General features: G+C 43.2%; 1 protein-coding gene across 1 annotated transcript; it reads left to right on the top strand.

Moving 5' to 3' along the window:
* The first annotated feature begins 10,423 nt into the window (after window positions 1–10,423).
* LOC123397785 (protein transport protein Sec61 subunit beta-like) lies at window positions 10,424–11,183 on the top strand. Its single transcript, XM_045092318.1, has one exon. The coding sequence runs from the start codon at window positions 10,597–10,599 to the stop codon at window positions 10,927–10,929; it is 333 nt and encodes a 110-aa protein (XP_044948253.1). The 5' UTR covers window positions 10,424–10,596; the 3' UTR covers window positions 10,930–11,183.
* Window positions 11,184–21,030: the final 9,847 nt, after the last annotated feature.

A 21,030-nucleotide genomic window follows, 5' to 3' on the forward strand; every position in this document is an offset into this window, starting at 1 on the left:
ATTTCCCTTACACGGAGACTGTAAGGTTTATCGAACCAGTAGACCTCCTAGGCTCAACAAGTAGGTGTATTCCACCCTAGCGCTAGCAGAAGACGTGGACCTACACACACAACAAATAACTTTGCTCCCAACGAGTACAGAGAGGTTGCCAATCTCTCCGGCCTTGTAGTTTGCAAAGGATCAAAACACAAGCGGAAAGGTAATAGTGATTGCAACAGAAAAGTAAAAAAATGCGGTAAATGATGGAGGTGTAAACAATGATGGTGATATGGACCGGAGTCACATGACGTTCGCTAGTGATGTCTCTCTCCCAAAAGACGATAAACAACTATGCTAGGGTAAACAAATCACAGTTGGGCAATTGACACAATTATGATCGCACCGCAATGCTAATTATGCTCCTTGATAGTTAGGGGTTCAATAGTAATTGGCAATACGCCGAGACAAGTAGACCGTTTATTCATCAGCATCTACTTACTAATCATCCACCTTGAGATATCTATCCATAACATCTCTCCTATATTAAGTTGCGGGCCCCACCCAAAGTGTAAACTCAAAGCAACGCACAACTGCATTAACGAACTATGCGTAAGGTAAACAATCCTCGCAACTATGGTCACAAGCACCATTGTTTTCTCCCTGGTGGCAACAAGCACATCCCCTAGTCTCATGTTTCTGTCACTCAAGCTAGACATCGAGGGGCCCGAACCCACAATCATGCATAACGCTCCCTCTTGGAGTCCTGATCTACTACTTTGCCAAAGCAATATAAAGCAACGGAGAACATGCATGAATCACTAAGGAACATAATATAAAAGGATAATCAAATATGTAACTCATAACAATATGAAGATAATCTCATAATCCATCGAATCCCAACAAACCGAGCATAGCAATAGCAAGAGAATTACATAGATGCCTTGATCATGTAGGGCAGCTCACAAGGACTAACCATTGAAGCACAAGATTGGAGAGAATACATCACAAAGCTACTGGTCATGGACTCATGGTCCAAGGTAAACTACTCACGGCACATCCGGGAGGCGTCCATGGTGGTGGAGAAGCTCCCGGAGGTCAATCCTCCCTCCGGCAGGGTGCCGAGAAGAGGTCTCCTGACGCTCCCGATCTCGGAAGCACTGCGGCGGCGGAACGACGGAGAAATTCGCGATTCCAGAAAGTCTGCGAGGGTTACCTCACGGATCTCTAAATATAGGCCAAAGAAGGGCACCGGAGGAGGTGGGACCCACCCAGGCGACCTCCTGGTGCGACCTAGGGCCTGGCCGCGCTAGGAGGCCGCCTGGGAGGCCCCTGGCCCCCCTCTTTCCCTCCTTCAGTGATCCCGAAGCTTCTGTTTCGCTGATTTTTTATATATATTTTCGGGCTTCGGAAAATTGCGTAAAAGCCCGTGCAAGAAAGACATCAGCAGACAAAAACTGGCACTGGGTGCACTGAGTTAGTGGATTAGTCCAAATATGTGTAAAATGATATAAAAATGTAGCAAAATATCTAACAATGTCACCCAAAAGATCATGGAACAAGCAGAAATTATAGATACGTTTGGGACGTATCACATCCCCAAGCTTAATTTTTGCTCGTCCACGAGTAGATAAATGATAACACAATAATTTCTGTGGTGACATGTTAACACACATATAAGAACTTCAAAGTAAAGCAAGTGAGATATGCAATTCAAGTCAAGACAATAACAAGCAAGAGTCTATATCTAGTATTGAATTTAGCAAAGTAAGAACATAAAGGTGCAAGAGCTCTCGTTGTGCGTGAGTCGAATGTCTCCAAATGGTGTTTGCGTGCAAGAAGTGGCAGATGGGTTCGGAGATAAAATATTTTTTTAATTGAGAACTCAATCTACTAAACCTCACACTTAGTCTCCTTCGGAATCTTATTTTGACTCATCCCCAGACCACTTGTGAGGCACAAGTCAAAATGATCCTCTCCCTTTCGACTTTGAGAACTCATGCAATGGATGAGCGTAAGCAAGATATGTTGGCACTTAGGATGGAAAATAGAATAATGATGGGGAAGGAAGAAAAAAAGGCGTGAAAGGCTCACATCAATGAGGACAACCATAGGCGAAAGAAAGCCAAACGATAGATATGATGTGAGGAGTAGGGATTGCCATGTAACGGATGCACATATGAGCTACGGTAAGCTCTCCAATGGAACTAGTGGGGGTGCATCCAACTTGTTTTTTCATTAAGACCTAGAGCTCATTTGAGGAGGCTCGTCATTGGAATATGCAAACCAAGTTCTATAGTGTAAGGATCCCCACATAGTTATGCATGAATGATAATCTCTATGTAATACCAATATAGTAATGGAGTACGAGTGTGGATCTTTCAAAAGTAATAGTAGTGTTGCCCGCTTCTCTCTTTTTTTCTTTTTTTCGTTTTCTTTTTCTCTCTCTTTTTATTTTTTTTGGCCTCTTTGGCTCTTTATTTTATCTCTCATTTGTCCACTTTGGGATCTTTTGTTTGTCCTCTTTGGGATCTTTTCCTCACTTAAGGACAACACTCTATGTTTTACATGAATAAAAAGAAAAATCATCACACTTTATAAGAATACTCAGCATAAAGACAAGTGAAAACTATCAGATGTATGCAAATGTATGCCTCTGCCAGTGTAGCAGGATATGCAATAATACTAGCGCGTCATTTAGCAATAATTTGGGCAAGGCCCAACTATCATGCGGCTCTATGATCAAGCAAAAGCATGTATGACATAAAGATCAAGTCATGATATTATGGATTTTACATGGCAATGTATCTTGGAAAGGCTATGGAAATGCCTTAATAGGTAGGTATGGTGGCTGTTTTGTGGAAAGATATAATGAGGCTTATGTATGATCGAGCGTATCATGTCTTGGGTTTGGATGCACCAGCAAAGTTTGCACCAACTCTCAATGTGAGAAAGGGCAATGCACGGTACCGAATAGGCTAGCAAAATATGGATGGTGGAAGTGCCAACAATCGAATACTCACATTAGTCCGAAGAAGTCATACACTTATTATTGGTAACTCTCTATCTAGTTAGTAAATTCTCGAAGAGACAAGTACCCCAAGGAGGAATGTTTGGGAGTTTGGTTATCCTTGCGCATCCTCGACTCATGGTAACGTGAGGGTACTCTATATATTCCAACCCCTCCAAAGGTTAGTGATCAATATAGTAGCTAGAGTTCTCAACTAATTTTTAGTTTTTAAAAAAAACACGGATTTCCCAAAATACGACACCTATCACTAATAGGCTCAAGCTCTTGGCACCAAAAGTCCAAACATTACTCAAATCAATACCTCAAAACTATCGCAAGTTACTACTATACTTAAATAGCAACCTCAATTACCTACTCATGCAAGACACACAACTCAGTGCAACAAGCCAACTCTCTAAAAAAAATAAGCATGATAACTCAAGAGAGTTCCAAAATCAACCTAAGTAAAAGCTCTTAAAAAGATAAGCATGAAAGCTAAGAGCTAAGCATGACAGTAGCTACGAAAAGATGAAGAACACACAAAAAGAATAAGCAGGAAAAGCTATGTTGTGTTCTAGAGTGGAATGGAGCGTGTGTCTCTCCCAAAAAAGGTAGGCTAGGTTCCGACTTGTTATGAACAACAAGAAAAACTAAAACAAACTAAAAAGCAAATAGTGGGACGCTCCAAGCATAGCACATATCATATGAAGTGATAAAAATATAGCATGGAGATGGACGACCTGATGATTGTTGATAGAGAAGGGTATGCACGGGGGCATCCCCAAGCTTAGACGCTTGAGTATCCTTTGAATATTTCTTGGGGTGCATGGGGGCATCCCCAAGCTTGAGCGCTTGACACTCCTTTATCTTCTTTCATCATCTCTCCCATCGCATACTTGAAAACTCCCTTCATACGAAACTCATCATAAGCTGATTAGAGTGGTTAGTACCCTTAATAAAACAATTCAATACCTGCTGGAAATAAAGATTTTCATAAAAATCTACTGCTTCTCATGATTGAAAAAATATTTTTTCAAATAAAAAGCAAGCTTAGGATTCGCAAAACAATGAAAACACAAAAACATGGCAGAATCTGTGAAAACCAGAACAGAGGTAGTAAATAATTTATTCGAGGCACTTCTGCAACTCAAATCAAAAAACTCAGAATAGATGCCAGAAATAAATTTATATATAGCATGCTTTCAAAACAATTCAGATCAAAAATATGATCTGGTGATTTTTGGCGAAGTTTTCCGTCAAGCAGACATAATCTGTTTCTGGACAGCATGTCACAATTTTTGAATTTTCTTGCAATCGGAGGCTATAACTTGGCACAAAGCTTAAAAATAAAGGTACAATGATGTTGCTACAGTAGTAACACACATCAATACCACTAAAAAATAAAGTAAAAAACATATTGGGTTGCCTCCCAATAAGCGCTTTCTTTTATGCCTTTGAGCTAGGCATAATGCAAGACGATCAAGTGTTATAAACTCCAAAAGAATAGCTTGTCCGTGTAACGGACTCATAAGGTAACTTAATGTTATTTCTAGGGAAGTGTTCCATTCAATTTTTAAGAGGAAATTGGAATTTAATAATTCCCTCTTTCATGTCAATGATAGCACCAACGGTGCGGAGAAAAGGACGTCCCAAGATAATTGGACATGAAGGATCACATTCAATGTCCATAATAAGAAAATCAACGGACACATAATATCATTGACAATAATAAGCACATCATCAATTCTCCCTAAAGGTTTCTTTATGGAAGAAACAACAAGACGAACACCAAAAGAACATGGATCATAAGGTTTCCAATCAACCATATCATACATTCTTTTGGGCATAACGGAGGCACTAGCTCCAACATCACACAAAGCAAAGCAAGAGATATTATTCAATTTTATTTTGACCATAGGATCCCAACCATATTCTAGTTTCCTAGGAATAGAAGTCTCTAGCTTGAGCTTCTCCTCCCTAGCTTTGATAAGAGCATTGGTAATATGCACGGTGAAGCCAATATTGAGCGTACTAGTGTGGGGGTCTTTAGCCATTCTTTGCAAAAAGGTGATGACTTCGGAGAGACTACAATTGTCAAAATCAAGGTTACTACCATTAATTAAAGTGGTAGTAATGTCATCTAGGCTCATTCTTTGGTAGTCTCTAAATTCATAGGACCTTCTTGTCCTATAGTTGAGGTATTAGCATCACCATTAGTAGGTCAATTGGGACTAGGAGTGCGATGGGTGCTAAAAGTTTTGAGATCCTCAATAACTTGTATAGTAGCAATGGTAGTGTGTGTAGGAAGGCTCTTAATTCTCTCTTCCTCTTCCTGAGGTACAACCACTTCGGGTTTGGTTGCCATTTGATTTATCAAAGTGACATGTGTGAGAGACATATAGGAAACTTGGGTCTCCATGGTGGTGAGTCTAGTTTGGAGGTTGGAAATCTCACTATTCAGGCTCTCAAGTTGTCTTCCAGTGTTTTGCAAAATAGAAGTATGCTCATCTAATTGTCTAGAGAAGACTTTGTTTTGTTCATACTGGATGTGCATATAATTCTTTGTAGCCTTATCTATCTCTAAAAATTTATCATAACTAGGCATTCTTCTATCAATAGGAGTGTTGCTATAGGTGTCGCTATTCCCATAGTTGTTGGATGGGAACGGTCTAGGATTGCTACCAAAATTACTCCTATAGGCATTATTATTGAAGTTGTTCCTAGAAATAAAATTATCATCCACTTGCTCTCTTTCTTGAGCAACCAAAGAATTTAAAGGAACATCATGAGGATCAATAGGAGCTTGCTTAGTAAGTAGAGTCATGATCATGTCAACCTTATCATTAATGGAGGAAATCTCCTCAACAGAGTTTACCTTCCTACCTGTTGGATCTCTCTGTGTGTGCCATTGAGAATAATCTGTCATCATCTCATCCAATAGCTTTGTGGCAGCACCAAGTTTAGTTTACATAAAGGTTCCTCCAGCTGCCGAGTCTAACAGATTCCGGGAGGTAAAGTTCAATCCTGCATAGCAAGTTTGAATAACCATTCAAGTAGTCAAACCATGAGTAGGGCAATTCTTAACAAGAGATTTCATACGTTCCCAAGCTTGAGCAACATGTTCATTATCCAATTTCCTAAAATTCATAATGTTACTCCTCAACTGGATAATCTTAGCAGGCAGGTAATACTTCCCAACAAAAGCATCTTTGCACTTATCCCAAGAATCTATGTTATTCCTAGGCAAAGATTGAAGCCACACTTTAGCTCCTCCCCTCAAGGAGAAAGGAAAAAGATTAAGTTTAACAATATCACCATCTACTTCTTTATATTTTTGCATATCACAGAGCTCAACAAAATTGTTCAAGTGCAAGGCAGCATCATCTCCAGTACCGGAGAATTGATCTTTCATAACTAGGTTCAGCAAAGCAGGTTTAATCTCATAGGACGTGGTTCAAGTGGCGGGAGCAGTAATAGGAGTGCACATAAAGTCATTGTTGTTGTGACTAGTGAAGTCACACAACTTGGTGTTCTCAGTGGAACCCATAGCAGCAGCAACAAGCAAGAGCCAAGCAACTTATTTTTTTGTGGTTTTTGGTGAAAGACTCTAAAGCAAAAACTAGAAAGCAAACTAACAAGACTAAAAAGCAAAGGTAAAAGATAGTGTACAACTCCCCTATCTTGAAGAGTGGAGTCCCCAGCAACAGCGCCAGAAATTCGCTTGACGACGAGTTGATGTATATACTTCTCGCCCCTCGTTGGTTACCCCCAAGTGGAAGGGGGAGATGTAGTCAGCAGCACATTTCCCTTACACAGAGACTGTAAGGTTTATCGAACCAGTAGGACTCCTAGGCTCAACAAGTAGGTGTCTTCCACCCTGGCGGTAGCAGAAGACGTGTACTTGCACACACAACAAATAACTTTGCTCCCACGAGTACAGAAAGGTTGTCAATCTCTCCGGCCTTGTAGGTTGTAAAGGATCAAAACACAAGCGGAAAGGTAATAGTGATTGCAACGGAAAAGTAAAGAAAGCGGTAAATGATGGAGGTGTAAACAATGATGGTGATATGGACCGGAGTCACATGACGTTCACTAGTGATGTCTCTCTCCCAAAATACGATAAACAACTATGCTAGGGTAAACAAATCACAGTTGGGCAATTGATAGAACTGTGATCGCACCGCAATGCTAATTATGCTCCTTGATAGTTAGAGGTTCAATAGTAATGGGCAATAGGCCGAGACAAGTAGACCGTTTATTCATCAACATCTACTTACTAATAATCCACCTTGAGATATTTGTCCATAACATCTCTCATGTATTAAGTTGCGAGCCCCACCCAAAGTGTAAACTCAAAGCAACAGACAACTGCATTAACGAACTATGTGTAAGGTAAACAATCCTTGCAATTGTGGTCACAAGCACCGTTGTTTCCTCCCCGCTGGCAACAAGCACATCCCCTAGTCTCATGTTTCTGTCACTCAAGCTAGACATCGAGGGGCCCGAACCCACAATCATGCATAACGCTCCCTCTTGTAGTCACGATCTACTACTTGGCCAAAGCAATATAAAGCAACGGAGAACATGCATGAATCACTAAGGAACATAATATAAAAGGATAATCAAATATATAACTCATAACAATCTGAACATAATCTCATAATCCATCGGATCCAACAAACCGAGCATAGCAATAGCAAGAGAATTACATAGATGCCTTGATCATGTAGGGCAGCTCACAAGGACTAACCATTGAAGCACAAGATTGGAGAGAAGACATCACATAACTACTGGTCATGGACTCATGGTCCAAGGGAAACTACTAATGGCACATCCAGGAGGTGTCCATGGTGGTGGAGAAGCTCCCGGAGGTCAATCCTCCCTCCGGAAGGGTGCCGGGAAGAGGTCTCCTCATGCTCCAGATCTCGGAAGCGCTGCGGCAGCGGAACGATGGAGAAATTCGCGATTCCAAAAAGTCAGCAAGGGTTTCCTCACATATGTCTAAATATAGGCCAAAGGAAGGCACCGGAGGAGGTGGGACCCACCCAAGCGACCTCCTGGCGCAGCCTAGGGCCTGGTCGCGCCACGAGGGCGCCTGGGAGGCCCCTGGCCCTTCTTTGGTGATCCCGAAGCTTCTGTTTCGCTGATTTTTTTTAATATTTTTTCTAGATTTTTTCGGGCTTTTTGAAAATTGGGTAAAAGCCCGTGCAAAAAAGACATCAGCAGACCAAAACTGGCACTAGGTGCACTGAGTTAGTAGGTTAGTCCAAATATGTGTAAAATGATATAAAAGTGTAGCAAAACATATAACAATGTCACCCGAAAGATCATGGAACAAGCAGAAATTATAGATACGTTTGGGACGTATCAACTGGCTCTTCCTTCTCGCTCTCAATGATCATATTGTGGAAGATGACACAACAGTTCATCACCTCCCACATCTGAGGTTTTGCTGAGGTCAGAGCGGGGTATCAGACAACAGCAAATCGAGATTAGAGCACACCAAATGCTCGCTCAACACCCTTCATGCAAGCCTCCTGGCACTTAGCAAAGCGTGACTTCTTGCCTCCTGGCACATGATTTGACATACTCTTCACAAATGTCGACCATCTCAGATAGATACCATCTGCTAGATAGTATCCCTTGTTGTAGTGGCGCCCATTGACCTCAAAGTTCATAGGAGGAGCATGACCTTCAACAAGCTTTGCAAAGACATTGGAGCACTGCAGTACGTTGATGTCATGAGTTCCTTGCATACCAAAGAAGGAGTGCCAAATCCATAGGTCTTGCCTCGCCACCGCCTCAAGTACCACACTACAACCTCCTTTAACGCCTTTGTACATCCCCTGACAAGCAAATAGATAGTTTTCCCATGTCCAATGCATGTAGTCAATGCTTCCAAGCATCCCACGAAATCATTTTTCTGCATTCTCTGCTAGGATCTGAGCAGTGTCTTCAGCATTGAGTGATCGCAAATCTTGTGGTCCAAACACTGCCACCACCGCCGTGCAGAACTTGTACAAACACTCAATGGTGGTGGACTCGGCCATGCGTCCATAGTCTTCATGTATATCACCAGGAGCTCCGTACGCAAGCACCCTCATAGTTGTGGTGCACTTCTGGAGTGAGGAGAATCCAACCGTACTGGTGCAATCCTTCTTACAAATGAAATAACCGTCGAACTCTCGGATGACATTCCCAATCGTGAGGAAGAGCTTCCGACCCATTCGATAACAGCGCCGAAATACTTTCTCTCCGTGCAGAGGAGCGTCGGCGAAGTAGTCGGCATAGTGCATGCAATAGTCCTATGTCTTTGTTTGCTCTTGCGGTCGCCCGATGTCGAGCCACCTCGCCACGACTTGGCATCGTTCGCGAACAGGCCGACCAACGTGACGAGGATCATGAGGTGCTCTTCGTAGGCGGTGTCATCCTAGGCTTCCTCCATGAGAGCAGCGAGCGCGTCTTCGTTGTCTGAGTCCATGGCTGAGGAGGCAAATCACCGAACACCTGGCGCGCGTGGTTGGTGGGCAGCCGTCAGTGAGCGGTTTGAAAAGCTCGCCCAAGAGAGCGGGATGGAGGCTACCGCGAAACCGACGGGGAAATGACCTTTTCTACTAGTAGGGCAGCGACTATGGGCAGGTGGACGGCGCCGGGATCGGCATGACGGCGAGGCTTCCTGTGGCGCGCGAGGGTGAATCTGGCGAAAAAAGGCGTTTCTCGCCTCACAGTGGCGTCCCACACGCCACATTTCCTTCCGCCGAACCATCCAACTGCCCCCAGCGTGCTGGGTTCGGCCTCAGATCGCGGCCCGAAAAATAAGCCCAACTGGCGAAAAACGACGCCGTGGAGGCGTGACTCGGGGATTTTTTTTAGCGCCAACGTATAGAAAGGGCCTCAGGGGCCTGTTGGGGCCGCGACTGGAGATGCCCTAACCAACCAACCATAGGTTGGTTCGCAGTATTCGTTTGTGTTGTGTTAGCTTGGATCCTTTTGATCTATTTTTTTCATCATCAATGACGATTATTGTTTTGATGCATTGGTTCTTTGAGGCCTTAATGCGACGATTTTATGAATGTTTACTGCAACAAGGTTTGTCCGGAGGAGGAGGATGCCGTCGGCACACCTTTTCATAAGTTGGTGGTCCATAAATTTGATTGTAATTCTTGTTAGTAGTTTTGATATTTTTCCTATCATAATGACATGAGATAAATAGATTGAAAGTTTTTCGATTTTTTATGCAGGGCCGGGATTACCCTCGTCTTCAAAAAGGAAAACATGTACTCCTATCTCAAGTCGAAGAAGAGTAATTAAATGATTAGATCGCCTTCAAGGAGCTCGATGGCCGCGTTTGGCCGTGGCTGGCAGCCTGGCAGACGAGGGATCTGTTTCACCGCTGGCAGCCTGGCAGACGAGGGATCTGTTTCACCGCTGGCAGCCTGGCAGACGAGGGATCTGTTTCACCGACAGGTGGGCCCACAGTCCAGTGCTTCCCCTTCCCATCCATCTCTTGTTAAGCTCGAGATCCAGCAGCGAGTCGAGTCCACAGACTTTTCCCCACACACGCGCGCGAACGATCCCGAGGCGGCCGGCGGAGCAACCGAAGCATTCCCATGGCTCGCACCTCCTCGCAGTCGCAGTCCTCCGTCGCCGGCACCGCCGGCGCCTCCCGCCCGGCCACCGTCGGCCCCCGCGGCACGGCCGCCGCGACGGCGGGCATGCGCCGCCGCCCAGGCCGCACCTCCTCCTCCGGCGCGGGCGGCGGCGGCGGTTTCTCCGGCGGGAACAACATGCTCCGCTTCTACACCGACGAGGCGCCGGGGCTGCGCCTCTCCCCCACCATGGTGCTCGTCATGTCCGTCTGCTTCATCGGCTTCGTCACCGCGCTGCACGTCTTCGGCAAGCTCTACCGCTCCCGCACCGCCGCCTCCTCCGCCTCCGCCTGATCGGCTCCGAAGGCCCGCCCGGTGGCGACCTTCCTGCTTCTTCCTCTTCCTCAGTCCAGATCAGATCAGATGGTTTTGGTGGGTAACAAGGATGATAGTTTTTGTTGTTGCTGATCATTTCTGGGTTAGATCTGCCAACGATGGTTTTTGTGTGTAACAGATCCAAGATGCTAGCCTTGCTTCATCCTTACTTCCCCACTTAGATCTGCCAAGCAACTTTACTACTAGTTCAAATTATGGTGCCCTTCTGTTTCTGTTTACCTTGTTGCGACGAATTGTGGCTAATCACCTGTGAATTTGCAATCACCATACTAGTATGTGATATGTGCCTTGTGGGGATTGAGGGTACAGTTTTGCAACTTGTTCTGCCGACTTAGATGTGCCCATGAGCATTCATGGTGCAGTTTTGTATCATGCTACCTCCATCTTTTACTTGATTGTTATGCAGAGAGAACCGGGGATACGTTTGGAAGTATAGCTCACCTTGTCCATCTAGGAGAAAGTCGAGCTAGCCTAATTGAGCTATGTGGGAAGGAGCTATGTTAGGCATGTGCCAATGCATTGTCTTTTATCACGTTATCATAGGAGCATTAATAATTTAAAATATAATCATGACAATGCATTGTTTCTTATGATTTGTATCTACATTTAATATTTTGGGGTAATGCATGCATATGACAAGATTCATTTTTTGCCTATGACCACGTGCAAGGGTTGTATGTTAGCTAAGACTATTTCCAATGCATTGTGCTAAGGGGAGATGCTAAGCACATTTAAAAGTTTAGCAACGAAAGCCCCCAATGCATATGTGCTTAACTTGTTGTAAGTAGCTAAGCTTACTCTATTTAATGATTTAGCTACTAAAGTTGTTCATGCATTGGTGGGTTTTCTTTCATTTAAGTATTCTGCCTAGGTTCACGTGCTTGGCACTGGGTCACCACATCCATCTCTCTCCTCTTAAATACCATGACACATCAGATTTTTTGTCTACGTGACAGCATTGGGAGGGGCTTAAGATATAATCTTTCTTTTTTTCTTCATTAATAGTATGCCATGTCCGCAAAATACCTGTGAAAGCTAACATTGGCACATGCCTTAGTTGTTTGGCAGTGCATCATATTTGCTTCGCAGGCGCACCATATTTGCTTACCGCCGTTTTGGCTCTCCTAACGAGGCAAGGATTTCTTGGCGTTTGAGAGCAATCTTGCCAGGTTAAGCAAGAATGTTATCATTTTAACAAATGCCTCCCTTTGCGAAGCTAGGCTATAACTTCTTTTGCCTTAGTAAAATCCAAATACACCCTGAGTGTTTCTTTCTGGTTTTTATTATAGCTGGAGTTTTGCATTAGTACTACAACTCCACATCTACGCCATGCACTGGTGCTTGTGTTGTGTATCCTTTGATCTCTCTCTTTGTGCACTGGTATTTGTGATGGCAGGATTGTGCTTCCTTACCAAATACTTTCTTCGTTCCAAAATTCTTGTCTTAGATTTGTTTAGATATGAATGTATCTAGTCATGCTTTAGTATTTAGATACACTTATTTTTAGACAAATTTTTTAGGACGGAAGGAGTACTTTCTTGATATTTCATACAAATACATAAGAGAGCTTTTATTTTAGTTTACTCCTTGACGCTGGCTATTTAGTTATTCTAAATTTTGTGAACATTTGAATTTCTTTGAAAATGTTTGTCAAAATGATGTGTCTTTAAAGGATTTTTAGGCCTTATTGGTTTACTTATAGTTAGAACCAAGCAGGCCTGGTGTTTTTTCTGATATGACTATGTGCATGAACTACAAGCTGATAGCAAGCCCTCAGTATGCAAGTTTTGAAGGATATTGCCTCACGTGTATGTTTAGTCAAGTATTTGACAGCATACATGTAATAATACTTCCTCTGTTTCTAAATATAAATCTTTTTATAGACATTTTAATAGAGAAGTACATACGGAACAAAATAAGGTAATCTTTATTCTAAAGTATGTCTATATACATCCATATGTAGTTCAATAGTGAAATCTTTAGAAAGACTTATATTTAGAAACGGAGGGAGTGCAAGTCTTTTTAGAGATTTTACTAGGGACTACATACGGAGCAAAAAGAGTGAATATATATCCTAAAGTATGTATATATACATCCGTATGTGGCCTTCTAGTGAAATCTCTAAAAAAAACTTATATTTAGAAACGGGGGAGTAGTTGCTAATCTTGCCTGCAATAAATATCCTCTCTACATTTAGGACCATAGAAGCCATGTTCGCAATGCTTTGTTGTCTGACAGTTCGCCCATCTCGTGTGGTTAGAAGTTTTTAATCTTTGTCAGAACAATGAATGTTCAGTGATCAATTAGATTTGTTGTCATTAATCTAGTTACCTATTAAATCTAGTATTTCATCCTTATTCGACCGTTGAAGCAATTTTTGCCACATGTCTTAATTGTGATGATATTTTTGGTGAGGTTGCATATTCATAGTGGTATTCTATTTGTCTGAGCGTATTTCAAAAGCTGCGATTACATTTTGTATCATTTCTGAAGAGAAGAGAATTTATAGTACTTCCTCCGTAAACTAATATAAAAGCGTTTAGATCACTATTTTAGTTATCTAAACACTTTTATATTAGTTTACAGAGGGAGTACTTCATTAGACGTAAATGGTAAGATGCGCATTTTGTTTTCGTTGGAAAAAGTAGTCAAAACGAAGACATGGAATTCTGTGGTGAAGAGAATTGTATGCTCAGATAGTCAGATGCTATCAACACTCTCCGTCGAAACCTGTGGAAGAGGTTATGTTTTGCATACTCATTAGTTAGTGTTATGTATATATGGGGCACTCCACACAGGCCCAAAAACCGTTCAACACTCTCCGCCGAAACCTGTGGAAGGATCATGCCACACCAACAGCTATCGCGACAAACCCTAAGTACGAACAACCACAACCTAGCAGAGAGGAAGGAACCCTTCGACGATGACTCCAAAGTGTTTGAAGAAAATAAGATTCTTGATTTAATGATGACAGGGATCTGCCATTTTATACAACGGGAGAAGACGCGATCATCCAAAGGGATGTGTTGGTTTCAGGAAGAAAAGAGAGAGAACCGTCGTTGCGGGAGGAACCGCTTGACGGTTGGGCAAGGGAAGATTTTCCCCTAATTACACAATTAGTTTTAACACTCCCCCTAATCTATACTTGACCATGTGGAGTTATCTTCATGATTGTCCGGGAATCTTTATCATCTCAAAAACTCTTCTTCAAAAATTCTTCATAAAGACTTTGATGTGAACCTGAAACGTAAACTCACAAAGAGATAGCACAATGTGATGTTATTTGAACAAGGATATCTCAAGAAGAAACTCCCCCTGTTGCCTGCAAGTCTCTAAGTCATCGCATACCAATTCCGTGAACATATTTCTGGAATGTTGAGTTTGGTAGAGACTTAGTAAACAAATCAGCAAGGTTGTCACATGATTTGACTTGCAGAATGCTTATTTCCCCGCTTTTCTGAAGATTGTGGGGGGGGGGGGGGAAACCATTTAGGAGAAATATGCTTAGTGATATTGCTCTTGATATATCCTGTCTGCATCTGTGCAACACATGCCGCATTATCCTCATAGATAATGGTGGGTGATTCAATAGAACCAAGTCCACATGACTGTTGTATGTGGTTTATCATTCTGCGAAGCCATACACATTCACATGACGCTTCAAATAATGAAATTATTTCAGAATGATTGGTAGATGTAGCCACTAGAGTCTGTTTGGAAGACTTCCATGATATAGCTGTACCACCATGTAGGAACACAAAACCGGTCTGAGATCTGGCATTATGGGGATCAGACAAATAACCGGCATCTGCATACCCAATCATATCAGAGTCCAGATTTTGCTGGAACTGAAAAAATAGGCCAAGATCCTTTGTGCCTTGGAGATATCGAAAGATATCCTTTACTCCAGACCAATGTCGTTTGGTGGGAGCTGCGCTGTGTCTAGCAAGTAGATTCACTGCAAATGCAATATCAGGTCTTGTGCAATTTGCAAGATACATAAGCGCTTCAACTGCACTGAGATATGGAACTTCAGGTCCCAACACCTCTTCTCCATCATCCCTCGGTCTGAACGGGTCTTTCTCTACGTCTAGAGATCAAACCACCATAGGAGTTTTAGATGGATAGGATTTGTCCATATTGAATTTCTCCAATATTTTCTGGATATAGGCAGCTTGGTGTACCATGATTCCTAAGGGGAGGTGCTCAAGTTGAATACCTAAGCAAAATTTGGCTTTACCCAAATCCTTCATCTCAAATTCCATCTTTAGGTGATTGCGTGCTTCATCAATGTCTGGTGCACTGCCAATGATGTTGAGATCATCAACATACACAGAAATGATGCAAAATCCTGTAGAGGACTTCTTGATGAAGACACATGGGCAATCATCACTATTGGAGTAACCTTTCTCAAGAAGGAACTCACTTAGTCGGTTGTACCACATCCGTCCCGACTGTTTTAAGCCATACAATGACTTATTCAGCTTTACACAATACATGTTGTGTTTTGCACTGTTATTCGGGACGGAGATTCCGTCAGGAACCTTCATATGTATGTCCGAATCTAGTGACCCGTAAAGATATGCGGTCACGACGTCCATCAACTGCATGGATAGACGATTTTGTACTGCCATAGATATAAGATATCGGAAAGTGGTTCCACTCATTACTGGAGAGTATGTTTCATTGAAATCAATGCCGGGTTTCTGCGTAAAACCTTGTGCTACGAGCCTTGCTTTATATCTCACCACCTCATTGTTCTCATTCCGTTTCCGGAGGAAAACCCATTTGAATCCCACGGGGAAAACATTGGGAGGTGTAGGTATTGCTTCAGTGAATACCTTCCTTTTGTTAAGCGAGGCAATTTCTGCTTGGATTGCATCCTTCCATTTAGGCCAGTCGGAGCGCCTTTGGCACTCGACGATAGACCTTGGATCATGATCAGTGCTAAGGGTATCTGCAATCTTTTCAGCAAAATATATGTCGACAGTCGTATTCTTGCGGTCAAATGATTCTCCAGAATCAACATAGTTGATAGAAATTTCCTGCACCCCTAGAGACTCTTCGTGATTTCCCAATACGGTTGAGTCTGGGTGTTCCGATGTTCCAGCCAGTTTGTGCACACTGGAGCTGGGTTGTGGAGGATGTCCTTCCACTGGGTGTGAACTACCCATCAGGTGTTTGTCAACGTTGAGTTGACCTGCATTTACTGACTCTGAGGATTTTCTCCTCGATTTCCTTTGCTGCTTGCTAGAAGCTAGCTCCAGGTCAGAGGCCATACTACTCCCCCTCTTTTTAGGAACAGGGAGTTGAGTGGTTTTATTGGTACCTCCACTCTTTCTGGCGCGTTTCTGGCCAGATTTAAGGATTTTGTAACACCTTTTAGATCAGTAAATGAATCTGGCAGATTATTTGCAAGATGTTGCAAATTAATGATCTTCCGAACTTGAAGTTCGGTCTCATGGGTACGTGGATCAGAGGATGAAATGGCATGAGCATTCCAATCGATTTCCGGGCATTCTTTCTGGTACTTGAAATCTCCCCCTAATGCCGGGAAATGTTCCTCATTAAATATGCAATCAGCGTGACGGGCTGTGAACAGATCCCTAGTTAGAGGTTCCAGGTACTTGATAATCGATGGCGATTTGTACCCCACATAGATCCCCAACTTTCTGTGTGGGCCCATAGATGTCTGTTGTGGTGGTGAGATCGGGATGTATGCAGCACATCCGAACTTACGCAGATGGGAAATGCTAGGAGGATTTCCACGTACCAATTCCAGAGGGGAAGAACTGTGATATGCAGTTGGCCTCAATTGTATCAAGTCAGCAGCCTGTAAAACTGCATGACCCCAACAAGAGGTTGGCAAGTTGCAATTCGTCAACAAAGGTCTTGCAATGAGTTTAATCCTCTTAATTAATGCTTCAACCAAACCATTTGTGTATGGACATATGGAACAGAGTGCTGAACTTCAATCCCCAAAGCCATGCAATAATCATTGAAAGCACGTGAGGAGAATTCTGCAGCGTTGTCCATTTGAATTGTCTTAATTCGACTTTCAGGATAATGGGCTTGCAACTTAATGACTTGCCTCATTATTTTGGCAAATGCATGGTTTCGTGTGGACAGAAGGCACACATGTGACCATCGTGTAGATGCGTCAATTAGAACCATGAAATACCGGAATGGTCCAGATAATTGCTGAATAGGACCACAAAAGTCTTGTTAGAGCATATATCTCCATATGTGGTTTTGGTAATTGATGACAATTCCTATGGACTAATGGTTGCCTTAAGTTATATTTATAGGATTTGTCCATAGGCACTTCTTGAAGTCCATCTGTTGGGTTCAAGGAGTTTATATGATGACCAAGATGGTATTCAAGGTATTATCCAAAGAATGGTCATAGAGACACATGGTTGATCAAGATCTTAGACAAAGAGTAAATCAAGATGATCAACACACAAAGCGTACAAGATGTACCGAGAGGGATCAAGTGATCCCATGGTATGGTAAGCATTGTCCATTACGTGTTTGTGTACTAACCCATGGTCTTCGTGAGAGTTCTATGTGGGGGTTAGGTGTGTTTCCATGGGCTTGCGTCTAGAGGAAGATATCATACAACCCATGAAGGATGCCGTCAAGTGGTGATCGTCATCAAGACACAAGGTTGATCAAGATCTCAGACAAAGCGTAAATCAAGATGATCAACACACAAAGCGTACAAGATGTACCGAGAGGGATCAAGTGATCCCATGGTATGGTAAGCATTGTCCATTACGTGTTTGTGTACTAACCCATGGTCTTTGTGAGAGTTCTATGTGGGGGTTAGGTGTGTTTCCATGGGCTTGCGTCTAGAGGAAGATCTCATACAACCCATGAAGGATGACGTCAAGTGGTGATCGTCATCAAGATGGCGGTGTGCAAGTTCAAGTGGATCAACACGAAGATATCTTGCTTGAAGCTTGCTGTTCATTGTGGTGGCAATGGACTTGTGAAGATATGCTGAAGAGTGGCTCACCCATAGTGAGTATGGGGGAGCAATCAACTAGTCTTCGTCAAGCCAATGCAATCAAGAAAGGTGGTCCATCTTGAGGAAGCCAAGATCATCATCATCTAGCTCAAGAGGACGAGGTGCAAGGTATAGGTTTGCCCTTGATAGGTTTTCTGTTTAGGATAGATTGATGTACTATCAAGGGGGGCTCTCAAGTGAGTAGCTTGATCGTATCGTTCGTTGAGAGCTCAAACCATTTGCATCCTTGCATCATACTTCTTGGTTCTTATTTGGTGTTTCTCTTTGTGAGTTTTAGAGCTTATGGTCATCTTCATGACAAGCTCGAGTTCATCGAAAACGGAGTCCATATGCAACTACTATGATGTTTTCAATGTTGGAGTTTTTGCCGGTTCTTCATTCTTAGAGGACTCACATCTTTATATCATTGGCATATTCATAACCGCATGGTCTTAAGATTTCCAACAAGCTTGGGTTTGCTCGATTCGGAGCTCGTATGCGAAAGTTATGGCTGTTTCAGTGGCGAGCGGTAGTACCGTTGGACCTAGCGGTAGTACCGCTAGAGTTGGCAGTAGTACCGCTGGCCCTAGCGGTAGTACCGCTGGCTGGCGGTAGTACCGCCCATGGTCAGCGGTAGTACTGCCCCAGGAGCTTAGTACCGCCTGCCTAGCGGTTGTTCGTGGATGGACCTTTTTGCGAAGACTTTCTTGGCGGTGGTAGTGTCGTTGCACTACCAGGGGCCTAGCGGTAGTACCGCTGGGGCCAGCGGTAGTACCGCTGGAGTGCCAGTGGTAGTACCCTTGCAGCCAGTGGTAGTACCGCTAGCTGGCGGTAGTACCGCTGGAGTGCCAGCGGTAGTACCGCTGCAGCCAGCGGTAGTACCGCTGGAGCTCGGGCAGAAAGTGGGGGTAACGGTCTGATTCCTTCCCCCACTATATAAAGGGGGTCTTCTTCCCCCTTAGTCTTATCCATCTGTTGAGCTCTTGTTCTACCTCCATTCTTGACATTCTTAGAGCTTGCTAACTCTCAATCCCTCCAATGATTCTTGCTTGTTCTTGAGGGAAAAGAGAGAGGAGATCTAGAGCCACATCTCCACCAATCACTTTCTCCTCTATGTGAGGGGAACCCCTTGGATCTAGATCTTGGAGTTCTTTGTGAGCTCCTTGTTCTTCCTCTCATATTTCTCCATAGCTTTTGTTGTTGTGGAGGGATTTGAGTGTGAGGGACTTGGCCACTTCGTGTGTTCTTGCCATTGCATTAGTTGCATCGGTTTGAGTTCTCCACGGTGATACGTGGAAGTGAGAAGTTGAGAAGCTTATTACCTTTGGTACTTAGTACCCTAGATATTGTTCTTCGTGGATGCTTTGGCATCCTAGAAGCTTGGTGGTGACTCGGAGCTCAATCATTGTGGTGTGAAGCTCCGGGCAAGCGTCGGGGCCTCCAATTAGGTTGTGGAGATAGCCCCGAGCAATTTGTACGGGTACCGGTAACCGCCCCCAAGGGTTGCCACGTGTATGGGTTCGGTGACCGCCCCCAAGGTTTGCCATTTGTACGGATTCAGTGACCGCCCTCAAGGGTCCCTTAGTGGAATCACGACATCTTGCATTGTGCGAGGGCGTGAGGAGATTACGGTGGCCTTAGTGGCATCTTGGGGAGCATTGTGCCTCCACACCGCTCTAACGAAGATTAGCATCCGCAAGGGTGTGAACTTTGGGATACATCATCGTCTCCCCGTGCCTCGGTTATCTCTTACCCGAACCCTTTACTTATGCACGCTACTTTGTGATAGACATATTGTTTATTGTAATATATCTTGCTATCACTTAGTTGTCTATCTTGCTTAGCATAAGTTGTTGGTGCACATAGGTGAGCCTAGTTGTTTGTAGGTTTTGTGCTTGACATATTAAACGTTAGTTTTATTCCGCATTTGTTCAAGCCTAAACCTTAACTATTTTAAAGCGCATATTCACCCCCCCTCTAGGCGACATCCACGTCCTTTTCACGTCTCCTTGAATACGTTCAAGGAACTGAAGTGGTTCAGCTTGTATTTTGAGATGCGAGGGCCTCAAAATTAGCTTTCCCGTGGCACAAGATGTGCACACAAAATCAGAAGATTGAGGAAATTTTGACTCAAGCAAATTATGACCAATGGAATTGCTAGTAATTTTTCTCATCATCCCGATTCCGGGATGGCCCAAGCGATCATGCCAGGTTTGGAATGCGTCAACATTCTGAAAAATTACTTTGTATGCAACATGTTCCACGGGTTTGATGTACGTATAGTACAAACCAGACGATAGAGAAGGAATTTTCTCATGTACCTTTTTGCCATATCCGTGATGTTTAGTAAAGAGTAAATACTCCTCTTTGTTGTCTTCATGGGTTTCAATATGAAAACCATTCTTACGGATATCCCGATAACTGATCAGGGTACGTGATGAGTCAGGATACAATAAAGCATCCTCTATCGTCACTTGTGTACCACTTGGGAGTGTGAATAAGGCACGTCCAGTACCAACAATCACTGTATCGCGTCCAGCGATAGTTAGAATATCTCCATTCATCTTTTTTAGAGTTTGGAAATATTTTATCTCCCTCAGTATGGAGTTTGTGGTACCACTGTCCACAAGGCATAATTCCTCTTCCATCGGATTGTCCCCGTAGAAAAACTATATAAAAACGAAAGAATTTTCAATAAGAAAACCTTATGTTAATACATAGAATACAATCTTTATTATATCAAATGTGCTGATACAATACAATATAAAGACAACAACAAACTTATGTTCTTATTACAATCATCACAAATGGACATAGTTAAATAGATCACTAAGGAGGTCGAGGGACTAGTCAAAGTCACCAAACACATCGTTTGAGGTGTACTCAAGTAACATGGCCTCCGTTTCAGCAGGGTCCTCAAGTGGATAAGGAATCTTGGCGTTGCTTGGTCCAGGAGGAATATCCTGTGAATCGCCAGCTCCATTTGCGCTATGCGGATGTAGGTTGAAGTTAGCTTCAAGCCTTTTCCCTTGAGGTGCTTTGCGTCC

The sequence above is a fragment of the Hordeum vulgare genome, chromosome 5H, assembly GCF_904849725.1.
Source record: "Hordeum vulgare subsp. vulgare chromosome 5H, MorexV3_pseudomolecules_assembly, whole genome shotgun sequence".
Lineage (NCBI taxonomy): Eukaryota > Viridiplantae > Streptophyta > Magnoliopsida > Poales > Poaceae > Hordeum > Hordeum vulgare.